Source organism: Scyliorhinus torazame, chromosome 3, assembly GCF_047496885.1.
Source record: "Scyliorhinus torazame isolate Kashiwa2021f chromosome 3, sScyTor2.1, whole genome shotgun sequence".
Lineage (NCBI taxonomy): Eukaryota > Metazoa > Chordata > Chondrichthyes > Carcharhiniformes > Scyliorhinidae > Scyliorhinus > Scyliorhinus torazame.
In genome coordinates, this window is record NC_092709.1 from 97,766,014 (window position 1) to 97,780,475 (window position 14,462).

Below are 14,462 nucleotides of genomic sequence, written 5' to 3' on the forward strand. Positions count from 1 at the left end.
CTCCCCCTCTGGTGTTCCCTTCATTTCCTTCAGGTTCCCCCCCCCCCCCCACCCTCCCCAGAGTTGTGTATTCCTGTCAGTCTTTGTCTAATCTAGTTTCTTCCTTTCTAGTTATTGTTGGCTTCAAACAGGTCTTGGAACAGGCTGACAAATAATAATAATTTATATTGTCACAAGTAGGCTTACATTAACGTTGCAATGAAGTTACTGTGAAAAGCCCCTAGTCGCCACATTCCGGCGCCAGTTCGGGTCCACAGAGGGAGAATTCAGAATGTCCAATTCACCTAACAGCACCTAAAAGCTCTCTTTTGGGACTTGTGGAAGGAAACCGGAGCACCCGGAGGAAACCCACGCAGACACAGGGAGAACATGCAGACTCCGCACAGACAGTGACCCAAGCCGGGAATCGAACCTGGGACACTGGCTGGAGCTGTGAAACGACAGTGCTAACCACTGTGCTACCGTGCTGCCCATTGCCCCATGCTTTGAGGAAGCCTTCCTCCGACCCTCGGATGGTGTATTTTATCTTCTCCAAGTTGAAAAATTCTGCCAGGTCTGCCTGCCAACCTGCAACTGTAGGTGGTGCTGCTGATCGCCAGTCGAGCAGGATTCTCCGGCCTGCAATTAGGGAAGCAAAAGCTAGGGCGTCGGCCCTCTTCCCGATGTGTAGCTCTGGCTGCTCGGATACCCCGAAGATTGCCAGTTTTGGGCACGGCTCCACCCTCACTCCCACAACCTTGGACACTGCATCAGAAAAGGCTGCCAGAACCCAGAAAGTTTGGGGCAGGCCCAGAACATGTGTGTGTGGTTGGCCGAGCCTCTCTGGCACCGTTCACATTTGTCCTCCACCTCCGGGAACATAGAACAGTACAGCACAGTACAGGCCCTTCAGCCCACGATGTTGTGCCGACCATTTATCCTAATCTAAGATCAACCTAACCTACACCCCTTCAATTTACTGCTGTCCATGTGCCTGTCTAAGAGTCGCTTAAATGTCCCTAATGACTCTGACTCCACCACCTCTGCTGGCAGTGCATTCCACACACCCACCACTCTATGTAAAGAACCGACCTCTGACATCTCCCCTATACCTTCCTCCAATCACCTTAAAATTATGTCCCCTCGTGACAGCCATTTCCACCCTGGGGAAAAGTCTCTGGCTATCCACTCTATCCATGCCTCTCATCACCTTGTACACCTCTATCAAGTCACCTCTCTGCCTTCTTCGCTCTAGTGAAAAAAGCCCTAGCTCCCTCAACCTTTCTTCATAAGACATGCCCTCCAGTCCAGGCAGCATCCTGGTAAATCTCCTCTGTACCCGCTCCAAAGCATCCACATCCTTCCTATAATGAGGCGACCAGAATTGGACACAATATTCCAAGTGTAGTCTAACTAGAGTTTTATAAAGCTGCAGCAAAACCCCGCGGCTCTCAAACTCAATCCCCCTGTTAATGAAAGCCAACACACCATACGCCTGCTTCACAACCCGATCAACCTGGGTGGCAACTTTGAGGGATCGATGGACGTGGACCCCAAGATCCCTCTGTTCCTCCAGGAAGAACCTGTTCATTTGGGTTCTGGTTATGTGTGCTCTGTGCACCACTTTGAAATGAAAATCGCTTATTGTCACAAGTAGGCTTCAAATGAAGTTACTGTGAAAAGCCCCTAGTCGCCACATTCCGGAGCCTGTTCGGGGAGGCTGTTACGGGAATCGAACCGTGCTGCTGGCCTGCCTTCAAAGCCAGCGATTTAGCCCTGTGCTAAACAGCCCCTTCTGCAAGAGGCTGAGCCTTGTGCAGGAGGAGGTGGAGTTGGCCCTGTTCTGTGCTTCACTCAAGAGTCCCCAACCCACGGATTTTAATGATTTCTGGAGGACATGCATACTTCAGCAGAATTTTCCAGAGTGTCTCACGATTAGAGTCAAAGGCCTTTGTTAAGTCAAAGAAAGCTCTGTAGCGAAGTTGACATTTTTCTTGTTCTTGGCAAGCTGAAAAAGTCATGTCGGCTCTGCTTCTTGATGGCCTAAAGCCACACTGAGATTCGTGGAGTAGTTCTACAAGCAAGTGCAATAAGTCGATTGAGAATTTGAATCTTGTAATGATCTTTCATGCAATGTAAAGCAGGGTGATGCCTCTGTAATTTCCACAGTTGGATTTGCCTCCTTTCTCGAAAATTATCATAATCATGGCGTCACTTGAGATCACTCCAGACTTCCTCTTCATTCCAGATCTGCAGGAGGGGCATGGAACTCTAATCTTAGTTCCCCTCCTTTGCGCTTAAACATTTCAGCGGGGATTCAACTATGTCCTGCTGCTTTGTGTTCATTATTTGTGTAATGGCTTTCATCACTTTCATAGGCAGAGTTCCGTGTTTGTCTCTGACTGGGTGTTGTGGAATGGTGTTGAAAACATCTGATCAACAATCGATTCTTGAAATGAAAGCTCTTCAAAGTGTTCCCTCAACAGGCATTGGCCGCTTCCCTTTCCTTGATCAGATCTGACCCTATCCTTGAACCTCAGAGGAGCTGGTTCTTGAGTATTTGGGCTATACATTATCTTTGTGGCAGTGAAGCAGCCACAGATATCATTCACATCAGTGAGATTTGAATTTTCTTTTCCTTGTCTGCCCACATGTTCTGCATGTTATGGGTGCACCTTTGTAACTCAGCCGTTACTTGTTCTTCAAACAGGTTCTGTTGCTTTGAGTTCAGGTTATTTTGCCAGGTACAGAAAGTTTAATGTTTGAGATCAGTTTGTTATATTCCGATCATTTTCATCAAATCAATCCTGATGCTTCCTGAAATGAAATGAAAATTGCTTATTGTCACAAGTAGGCTTCAAATGAAGTTACTGTGAAAAGCCCCTAGTCGCCACATTCCGACGCCTGTTCGGGGAGGCTGGTATGGGAATTGAACCCGCGCTGCTGGCCTGCCTTGGTCTGCTTTAAAAGCCAGCTATTTAGCCCTGTGCTAAACCAGCTTCCTGGCAGAAAATCAAATTGAGTCTTTACAGGCATTGGTGATATTTGACTTAACACCAATCCAATCCACTGTGGACACTCTTCTTCAGTTTGTGATTGAAGTTTGAAAGTTTTTCCCCTCAAAATCATCTCTTTTGATTGGATCCTTCAGAATTTTAAGGTTGACCTTTCGTGAACATCTCTTCCATCGCACCCATCATTTGGGAGGTAACTTGATGGATATAACTGAATGATTAAGTTGATGATCGGTCCAGCAGTTATCAGCCCGTCATTGCTCTGGTGGTGTCGACTCCTTTGAGATTTTGGGCACGGGTGAAGATGTAATCGATCAGGTGTCAATGCTTGGACTATGGGTATTGTCATGATGTTAAGTACTTGATCTTCTGGTGGAACAGGGTAATGGTGTCCATGATGTTCCAGGTTGCAAATTTTACTACATTTGTCTTTTGTGTGTTTCTACTGCACAAGGTGATCCTCTGAACATGGCAATCCAGTCGGGAGAGGTGAGGAAGACTATGTTTAGGGCACCTTTTCTAGCCCCCTCCCCAATAAGGAAGGAGTAGAATGGGTCCTCAAAAGGGCTGATTAGTAACCGTTACAGTTGTTGAAAGGCACCTCTACCTCATCCAAGTGTTAGGCGAACATCTTGTAACTGCCACCTCTGTTGCAGATTATGCCTAAAAGCTTCCTGACAACACAATCCTACTCCTGTCACCCACTGCTAGTCACTGAAGGACTTGGGAGATGTGCTTGAAGAGAAAGACAACAACGTGCAACATGTTTTAGTGTGGTTAAACTTGCACAGCAGCTTCTACATGTCTCAACAGAATGAATCCTTGATCCAATGGCAAGGAAACCAAGACAAAGGTTTCATTCTGCTGCAGCCTTTGTCCGTCAGAAAAGCCATTCAGATATTCCAGGTGGCACAACTTCCTCCATCTGTTCTACCAGTGAGGACTTGTTTGCCAGAGCCCGGTCTGCTGAGTATTTCTAGGGTTCCTAACAGGCTTTCCCTCTAACTGAAGTTTTCCAAGACACAAGGAGTACCACTGTACTTTAACCTGGTTTGATTATCCCTTTTTCACTCATTGTCCAGGTTCTGTGGGCACGACAAGAGGGTGGACTTGTGGATTTTTACCAATGTGATAAATCTTAATTACTTCAAAGCAACTGCTCAGACATTGAAAATCAACTTGAGAGATATGGATTCTCATAGATTCAGATTTTAATTAATGTTAGAAATGTTAAAGTATTTTTGTTTCACTTTTCCTTTCTGCATCTTATTTCCATCTTTCTTGCATGGTTTGACATTGAAATAATTATCCTATCATTCACTTTCTAATTTTGTCTTAGTTGTTCTTCAATCTGTTTGCTTGAGGAGACATACAGTTACTTATCCTGTTCACACACATCTCCTGCAGAGGGCACTGTGATGTTATTGCTCTCTTATTGGCACAAGCTCCAGTCCAAAAACCCACAATACACCTGTTGGCAAGTGTAAGTGCAATGAACGGCTAACATGCATGATCCCCACTTCCCTTGAAATATGGGTTACTTTATTTACTGCTGTGCTACCACCAAAGTTGAATCTCTCTTCTTGGTAGGCCTTACAAGTTAAACACATTTTTGATCTACATAGAAGGCAGGAATGTGGCATCATCAGATCTGCCATAATTTTATTAAAAAGGCAGAGCAGGTTCTCAGGAATTGAATGGCTCACTCCTGCTCCCATTTCATATGTTATGAGTATCCTAACACGCACTCAGTCCATTCACCCAGCCTTGAGCTTGGTAGCCTACATCCCAGTCCAGTAATACCAAGATTTTAAAATCTCTTTCATTGCCTCCCCTTTCCAATCTGTGCAACGACTTGCAACTCCAGAGCCCTCTGAAATCTCTGCGTCCCTCCAATTTTGGCCCCTTGCACATTTCTGGTTTTAATTATTATTGCCAACAAGGCCTCCCACTGCTTAGGTTCTGTAAGTTACTCCTTACACCTCCCATATCCCTTTCGTCCTCTAATCTCCTAGGTTTTCAGCCAAACTTTGGATACCTTTCCTAATATTTCCTTAAAGGCTCACTGCTAAATTGTATTTGATAACACTCTTATGAAACACCTTGGGGCTTTTTACGACTTTAAAGATGCAACAACACATTGTTGTTGGTGCAGAAAATCGAAGAGCAGCAGACACAATGGCTTCATTCAGGTTTGAGTGTCATTCTAAAGTCAAGTATACAACCTGATTGTTCCCATTTGTCTACTTAAGTCCAACAGTCAATTATTTTGAAAAAAACTAATTAAGTGCAAAATAAACATTTAATTACATGCTTCTGTTACTTCACATGCAATGTGTTGATCAATCTATGAAACAAACACTGAAGTATTTCAACTTTACAGTAGGAATTTTCAAGACTCACCGTTTCAAAAAATATTTCCATCATACGAGTTCGCTTCTCTTCAATGCTCAGTCCCTTCTTTTTAGACTAAGAATTCAAGGATCAACATAAAAAAGTTACTGTAAGCTTACTTGATAGTTACAATATGCAAAGCATTTCAAATCAGTAATTATGCAGCTTCTGCCATTTTGTTTTAAATTATAAAGTCGGTCCAGTAATTCTGCCAAGATCACTATTTTGGACTCAGTGGAAGAAATGTACACTACAAAAGGATTAGGTGGTGAATGAATGCTCGGGGATTTTAGTTCATCATCTTACCGATGAAGACTTTAAACACAAATGCCATGAATGGTACATTCATTTGTACATAGGGCAGTTTTATTCTATGATCATTTCCTGGATTTAGCTTAATCCCATGTATTCTATTTTTGAGGCTTCTCCTTCGTGCTTCTTAATCTGGGGGTCGGTTTAGTTCAGTTGGTTTGTGATGCAGAGCGAGGCCAGCAGTGCTTGTTCAATTCCCAAACTGGCTGATGTTATTCTTGAAGGTCTCGCCTTCTCAGCCTTACCCTCGCCTGAGGTGTGGTGATTCTCAAGTTAAATCACCACCTGTCAGCTCCTTCCCACAAAGGGGAAAACAGCCTATGATCATCTGGGACTATGGTGACTTTAGTTACTTAGTCTTTATTGTAAGATCCAGGATATGTAGACAGCAAATGTATCTGCAATTAAGAATACACCAGATTGGGGAAGCAAGTCAGACTGGCCCAATGCATAAAAATTGTATCTTTTGGTCACACACAATTCTGTGCGCTTAACATTGAATTATGTAGGTTTTTTTCAAAAGAGGTATAAATAGTGAGGCATCACAAGCAACAAGTCTCATAAAGTTTTTTTCAAATGCCTTTGAACATCAGCAAGAAATTTCCTTAGAGCAATTCCCAGGTTTGGCCACAGGATTTTGTCTCCCCACCAATTAACAATTCAAGCCATTGGAGAGAAGGAGCAGGAGTTTGCACCACCTAATAGTTAAAATAGGCAATGGTGGACCCCAGTCATTGTCCTTTTCAAGTGATGAGTCACTGCACACAAACAGAAAATGCTGGACAATCACAGCAGGTCTGACAGCATGTGGGGAAGGGAGCTAACGTTGTGTCTGGATGACTCTTTGTCAAAAGTAGAGAGAACTGGAAGTAGGGTCAGACTTATACTGTTGGGGGGCGTGGAGCACACAACACTGCACATCTCAGAGGACAGAAAAAATGAGGAGTGAATTGTGCAGCACATGAGATTCACGGCCGAGTTTCAAAATGTTGGAGGCCACTGAGGAAGGCATTCGAGAAATCAGGTTCAGGGATGACAAAAAGGGTCGTCAACTGATATTGAACACAAGGTACAGAGAGAGAGGCAGGGCAAGCTGTAGACATGGAAGGGGAGGAGGAATTCAAGTAAACTCTCTTGGCACGCTGGAAGTTATAGTGCAGGAAGAGGAGGAAAAGCCACTGCTGAAATCACGGTATTAGTGAAATCAAGATATTAGTGAAATGGTCACGGGCTGTATGATGGAGAGGAGACATATGGTAGTCAACCGAGTAAAACACATCCAAAAGGGCGATAGAAGAGGCAGGAAAATAGACTGTGATCTGGATTAAGGCTGCAGCTGACTCTGACATGTAGTGAGGGAGGGAGATGAAGTAGGGTCAGAAGATTTTACATTTATAATTTTAATTCGCTGGGATAATGCGGTGAAAATGTACGAAGCAGCCAAGTCAGTTCTTTGGGATTTTGGAGCAGGCAAGCGATGAGGGTTTGAACATTGGGAGGCTTGAGAGAGATGTACACTAAGCCAAGACAGGAGGCTGCTCCAGACATGATGACCGGCTGCTTTTCCCCCCTCGGCCGGGTTACAGGGAAGATTCACACCCACCATGTTATCAGGAAGCCCAAACTCTCCGCCGTCTCCAGGGCGACCAGCCGCAAAGCTCGAATCTTGGCGCCTTCCGGCCACCCAGCATCCCATGCGAATCTGCTAAGGAAAGACTTCCAGGGGCAAGAGAGGACCCCGCCGGCTTTCCCGACGCTCAGCAAAAGATCTCACTCAGCACTGCCGACTGGAGACAGCGGCCTCGCATAGAGGGCACGGAATTCAGGAGAAAGGAGGAAATAAGCTGGGGTGATGGAAGGGATATCAGGGACAGCATTACGGTGTTAGTGATCACAACTCAGTTAGATTAAGCATAGTTATTGGAAAATGACAAAGAAGACCAAGAGTAAAAGTTTTAAACTGGAGAAAGGTCAACTGACGTAAAACAACTACTTGAAGCTAAAGCAATGTCAGAGCAGTGAGAGTTATTCGAGGAGGAGAGGGAGAGGGTCCTGAAGCAATATGTTCCTGAAAGAAAACAGTGTTGAACTCTTAAATCTAAAGCCCCTAGGGGAATGTCACGGCACGGTGGCAAAGTGGTTAGCACTGCTGCATCACAGCGCCAGGGGCCTGTTCGATTCTGACCTCGGGTCATTGTCTGTGTGGAGTTTGCACACTCCCCCCCGTGTCTGTGTGGGTTTCCTCCAGGTGCTCCGATTTCCTCCCACAGTCCAATGATGTGCTGGTTAGATGGATTGGCCGTGATAAATTGCCCCTTAGTGTCCAGGGATGTACAGGTTAGGTTACGTGGGAGTAGGGTCTGGGTAGGGTGCTCTTTCAGAGGGTTGGTGCAGACTCAATTGGCCAAATGGCCTCCAGCACTGTAGGTATTCTATGATCACACAGAGTAGGATAAGGCAAAAAAAGGGAAGCATATGTCAGATATTAAGAGTTCAATACCGCAGAAAGCCTGTAGAAAATCAGGGATAAAGTTGAAAAGGGAATTAAGAAAGCAAGGACAGAACATGAAAAAAATATTGTCATTAAAATACAAAGAAAACCAAAGAGGATAAGGAATGAGTAAGGACCAAAAAGATAATTTGTGTAGAGGCAGGTGATATGTGCATGGTCCTTAAATGAATACTTTGCGTCTGTTTTCACAAAAGCGGGGAGGGAGCCGGGTGACACATTGTAGTTGAAAAGGAATTTAAAATATTGCATGATTTAAATATAGCGAGAAATAAATCCGAAAAGGTTTGGCATCTTTGAAAGTAATCGTGGCTGCAGGAGTGGTACCAGAGGACTGGAGGCAACTAACATTGCAGTGTTTAGAAAGGGAGTTAGGGATAGACAGAGTAATTATAGGCCAGTCAGCCTTATTTCAGTGGAGGGCAAACTATTGGCCGGGGGGGGGGGGGGGGGGGGGGAAGGGACAGTATAAATTATCATTTAAAAATGCATGGATTAATCAAGGACAGGCAACTTGGACTTGTTCAGGAGAGTTATGTCCAACTAATTTGATTGATTGATTTTTTGAGGAAGTAATAAGAAGGGTCAATGACAGTAGTCTAGCAATGCCTTTGATAAGGTCTCACTTGGCTAACTGGTTAGGAATGTAGGAGCCCCTGGAATTTAAGAAAAAATTTGGATCCAAAACTGGCTCAGTGGCAGGAAGCAAATGGTAATAGATGACAGATATGAATGTGACTGGAAGACTGTTTCCAGTGCAGTTCTGCAGAGTTCAGCACTAGGTCCCTTGCTTTCAAAGGTATACATGATTACATGTAGAGGCATGATTAAGAAGATTTCAGGTTGTACAAAAACTGATTGAGTGAAGGAGAAAGCTCGAGACTGCAACAACATTATTGGACTGATCAACTGGGCAGAAAAGTGGTGAACTAAACTCAATCCAGATATGTGTGAGGTAATGCATTTGAGGAGGGCAAGGTAGGCAAGGGAATACAAATCAGTAAGAAACTAAGTGCGAAGGGACAAAGGAACCTTGGAGTGCATGTTACAGATCCTTCAAGGTAACAAAGCAGGCAGATAAGGTGGTTAAGCAGGCAGATGAAATATATTCCTTTATTAGCAGACGCATATAAGAGCAGGGAGCTTATGTTGGAAAAAACACTCATATAATGGCGATAGCTGGAGTACAGCATACAATTCAGTTCATTGCATTACAGGAAGAATGTGGTCATGTTTGAGAGTAAACAGAGGAAGATATTGTCAGAAATTGAGAATTTTAGCTATGAGGAAGATTAGGTAGGTGGGGTTGTTTTCTTTGGAGTAGAGGCAGCTGAGAAAAGAATTACGTGAGGTGCATAAAATTAATGGGGGCCCAAATTGATGACTACCTATTTCCATTAGCAGAGGGATCAGTAACCAAGAAGCATAGATGTAAATAATAATAACCTTTATTATTGTCACAAATAGGCTTATATTAACACTGCAATGAAGTTACTGTGAAAATGCCCTAGTCGTCACACTCCGGCGCCTGTACACTGAGGGAGAATTCAGAATGTCCAATTCACCTAATAGCACGTCTTTCGGGACTTGTGGGAGGAAACCGGAGCACCTGGAGGAAACCCACACAGACACGGGGAGAACATGCAGACTCCGCACAGATAGTGACTCAAGCCGGGAATTGAACCTGGATCCTGCCGCTGTGAAGCAACAGTGCTATCCACCGTGCTACCATGCCGCCGCCGAAAGTAATTGGTAGAAAAATTAGAGGGGAGTGGAGAAATTATTTCATCCAGAGACCGGTGGTTTTCTGGAACTCACTGCCTGAAAGGCTGGTGGAGGCAGAAACCCTCGTAGCATGTAGAAGTACTTGAGGTGCTGTAATCTACCAAGAGCTAGAACGTGGGATGAGGATAGATAGCCTTTTCAGCTGGCACAGAACATTGCATTCATCAGTTTTCCACCTTCTTGCTTATTTCCTTCTTCCCTCTGATGGTTGTATTTAATTCCCCATGAGGCGGGGAATGCCACATCACAGCCAGTTGAGTTAAAGTTGAAACTTTCCCATCCCTGTTTTCTTATTTCTCTGAGCTAGTTATTGGAGCCCTCCATTTGAGTGTATTCTTGTTTTGTCAGCAAGTTAGTTTGGCAGTCCAAATGTTGCATGCAGCCTTTAATTAATGGGATCTTTGTGCACATACAAAATTAATTCCCCCCCCCCCCCCCCACCTTTCTCTATAGTATACATCACACATCATAAATAGGAGGGTACAAGATTTCAGTTTCATGTGCAAGATTTCTGCAAAAGAGAGCAGTTAGCAGAGCTAATTACACCAGCATTTTGCTGCCCATCATTAGCTAATTTACCAAGCAACCTGTGGTGTACTTGACAGGTGCAGTACTGAGCCCACCTGTGCTTTATTTGGAAGCAAGCAGCATCAAACTCTTTGTCCTTCCCTCGCACCACACACCTGTATATGGTAGTCAGCTCCAGGTCTTTACAGTTGACACTCCTTTATCTGCTGCTAAATTGTGGAGAAGAGGCCTCAGGTACCTTGCTCATTGGTTTTTTCATCTGATGGAGTCTTCAAGGTCTTCAGAATTCACTATTCTATGTGTGACTATCAAAATCAAACTCAAACCTATCTTCACTTGCCATCTACTCAATTCAAATTTCTGTGGAGTCATTTAGGAGCAGAATCCCTGGTCATTTTTTCCTTCCTAATACAGGATTCTCTGAATTCTCAACTTTTTAAAAATCCTTCTTAATGTGGATTAATTAAAATAAGAGGCTTGAAAAGGTTCAAATTACGAAAACCAGAAGTAAATATATATTACGGTCGGCACAGTAGTACAGTGGTTAACACTGTTGCCTCACGGCACCGAGGACCCAGCTTCGATCCCGGCCCTGGGTCACTGTCCGTGTGGAGTATGCACATTCTCCCCGTGTCTGCATGGGTTTCACCCCTACAACCCAAAGATGTGCAGGTTAGGTGGATTGGCCACACTAAATTGCCCCTGAATGAGAAGAAAATAATTGGGTACTCTACATTTTTTTAAAAAGGAAATATATATTACAAAAACCTCCTATTGAAGTCTTTAAAGAAAAATAAATATTCTGATTTCAAAAATATCCTTGTACTTGGTGCATTTTAAGGCAAGATACAAAAAAGTGACATTGGTAAATCAAATGGCATCAACCGTGAAGATTTGTTTCCATTTATAGTAACAAATATAACTGCCATTATTAAACAAAAACCTGAGCTAGCCATCTCTGAGTTGCCGCTTCCATGTGACAGGACAAAGGGATGGTGCATTTTGCAACAGATTTCAGTGTACTCAACTTGGATTCTTATTCAATCTCATCTTGGACTCATTCAAAGGAGGTCATTCATTCATGCTCAACCAAACTAACAGCAAGGGTTTGGCAATACACTTCCCATTAACAATAAAACAAAATCACACCGAGGCCAACAAACAAGGGTCACAATGCAGGTGAAATATGTAGCCATCTCAGATGGCCACCTGCAAAGGACCATGGGAATTATGGCCAACCCAGGACTCAGACAGAATCAGAGCTTGTGTGTGTATTTGCAACTCAGATAGCCAGACACGTTCGAAACCCCCACTCGTTTGCATTCTAATGGCCCATTTCCCCAGAACGAAGGACTGTACTCAGGTAACCGATACAGATACAGATTAATCGGCGCCCGTCCCTTTACTCAAGGAGACCAAACAGCCAAGGTCAATGACCGCTCAGGACACGCCCAACCATCAAGGCACCCGCCCCTTTATTGGCCAAAATCGAAGGCAGTGATCGAAGCCTGTCGAATTATTGGATCCAAGTTAAGGACCGCCCCAAAGAGCACAAAATCCCAGAGGGATAAGAAGAGACACAGCCATGTGCTCGGTCTCTCTTGGATCCGGCCTATGCCAACCCAAGTGCAGCATAACGACCAGACAAGTTCAAGACCAACGATCGCTACCAGACGGATGAGCCCAGCAGAAACAGCCACATCTTCCACCCAGCCATGCAAGATCCGGACAAAGGCCTTGTCCATCTGTATAGAGCCCGTTGCCCTGAAGTTAAGTATAGGTTATTGTAGTTGTTAGGCGTAGTTTAACTTGGAGTATTTTGTGTTGCATGTCAAAGTAATCCTTGTGTGTAAATAAACAGGGCGGAATTCTCCGACCCACCGCCGGGTCAGAGAATCGCCGGGGGGCGGCGTGAATCCCGCCCCCGCCGGCTGCCAAATTCTCCGGCGCTGGGGATTTGGCAGGGGCGGGAATTGCACCGTGTTGGTCGGCGGCCGCTCGCAGCGGCCCTCCCCCGGCGATTCTCCGGCCCGCGATGGGCCGAGTGGCCGCCCGTGTTTTGCCTATCCCGCCAGCGTAAATTAGAGTAGGTCCTTACCAGCGGGACCTGGCGGCGCGAGCAGCCTCCCGGGTCCTCGATGGGTGGGGGGGGGGCGCCAAGCCCCTTCCCCGCCGGCCGGCGTGGCGCAAACCCTCCGGGGCCGGCCTAGTCCTTGAAGGTGCGGAGGATCGCCGGAGTGGTTCACGCCACTCCTTGGCGCCGGGCCCCCCGCCCAGTCGGGTAGGGGAGAATCCCGCCCACCATCTTTGAACTTGAACTGACTAACTGGTTGTGTGTAAATAAACCGGGCGGGATTCTCCGACCCCCGCTGGGTCGGAGAATCGCCGGGGGGCAGCGTGAATCCCGCCCCCGCTGGCTGCCGAATTATCCGGCGCTGGGGATTTGGCAGGGGTGGGAATCGCTCAAAGCGGCCCCCTGGAGATTCTCCGGCCCGCGATGGGCCGAGTGGCCACCCGTTTTTTGGGACTGTCCTCCCGGCGTGAATTAGAGTAGGTCCTTACCGGCAGGACCTGGCGGTGCGATATCCGGTAAAGCCTTGTGGTGGTATCATTTGATACCTGGCGACTCGAAAGAGCATCATTATTAATTGGCAGCATTATTGGTGCCGAAAAGAGCAACATTATTGGCGACATCTGACGGGGCTCGAATTAGAAGTGATTTTGTCACTCCGAGAGAACACACAAAACTTTGAAATCCAATTGCGAGAAAAAGTGAAAGAACCACAAGTGTAAGGCCTGTTTCGATCAAATCACCAAGATTCAGAAGTGTGTATTAACTTGCATGCGTACACTTCCGGGTGCGGCGATGACCAGCTAAGTCGCACGTTTCGGCAGCTCCCGGTGGAACGGACTTTTGGGCTCTTAATAAGAGCCCCAACGGCAATTTTAACGGCTAAAAGTACTGTGCGGTAAACCAGAAGGGAATCCCCCCTGGATACGGATGGAAAAAGGAGAGGAAAGTGGCCGGATTGCGGTGGATCCTCTAGAGCAGCGGCAAGGAAGGCAAGCAAAAACCAAGATAGCGTCAGAAGGTGGCAGTTTAATATGGGGCCCTGAACAACACGAGTTTATGAAACGCTGCGTGGAAGAGCTTAAAAAGGAGATGAAGAAGGAGCTGTTGGCCCCTATATTACAGGCGATTGAAGGGCTAAAAGATGAGCAAAAGACCCAGGAGCGGGAGCTTCGGGTCGTGAAGGCAAAGGCTGCCGAGAACGAGGACGATATACAGGGCCTGGTGGTGAAGACGGAGATGCACGAGGCACACCATAAACGATGTGTGGAAAGGTTGGAGGTGCTGGAGAATAATGCGAGGAGGAAGAATTTAAGGATTCTTGGTCTTCCTGAAGGTGCAGAAGGGGCGGACGTCGGGGCATATGTGAGCACGATGCTGCACTCGTTAATGGGAGCGGAGGCCCCGACGGGTCCGTTGGAGGTGGAGGGAGCATACCGAGTGATGGCGCGAGGACCGTGAGCAGGAGAAATTCCCAGAGCCATAGTGGTGAGATTCCTCCGTTTTAAGGACAGAGAGATGGTCCTCAGATGGGCAAAGAAAACTCGGAGCAGTAGGTGGGAGAACGCGGTGATCCGCGTATATCAAGACTGGAGTGCAGAGGTGGCGAGAAGGATGGCGAGCTTTAATTGGGCCAAGGCGGTGCTTCATAAAAAGAAGATCAAATTTGGAATGCTGCAGCCGGCAAGACTGTGGGTCACATATCAAGGGAAGCACCACTACTTTGATACGGCGGATGAGGCGTGGACATTTATTGTTGAAGAGAAATTGGAATAAGCGGGTTATTAAAAAAGAACGTTTGAGACAAAGTGGTGGGACGAATATGGGGGGCGAAGAGGGGGGAAAAAGAGAGGAGAGATGATTTTTATGT

At 45.9% G+C, this 14,462-nt stretch overlaps 1 protein-coding gene across 1 annotated transcript in view; it reads right to left on the minus strand.

Annotated features, from left to right (window-relative positions):
• The window catches only part of mnd1 (meiotic nuclear divisions 1 homolog (S. cerevisiae)), an 83,270-nt gene extending 75,873 nt beyond the window's left edge, over positions 1-7,397 (minus strand). The window contains exons 1-2 of the mRNA XM_072496017.1: positions 7,303-7,397; positions 5,397-5,462 (exon numbers count right to left, since the gene is read on the minus strand). Coding sequence (XP_072352118.1) covers positions 5,397-5,462; positions 7,303-7,395 — 159 coding nt within the window. The 5' untranslated portion in view covers positions 7,396-7,397. The remainder of the gene's footprint in view (positions 1-5,396; positions 5,463-7,302) is intronic.
• Between the last annotated feature and the right edge of the window lie 7,065 nt (positions 7,398-14,462).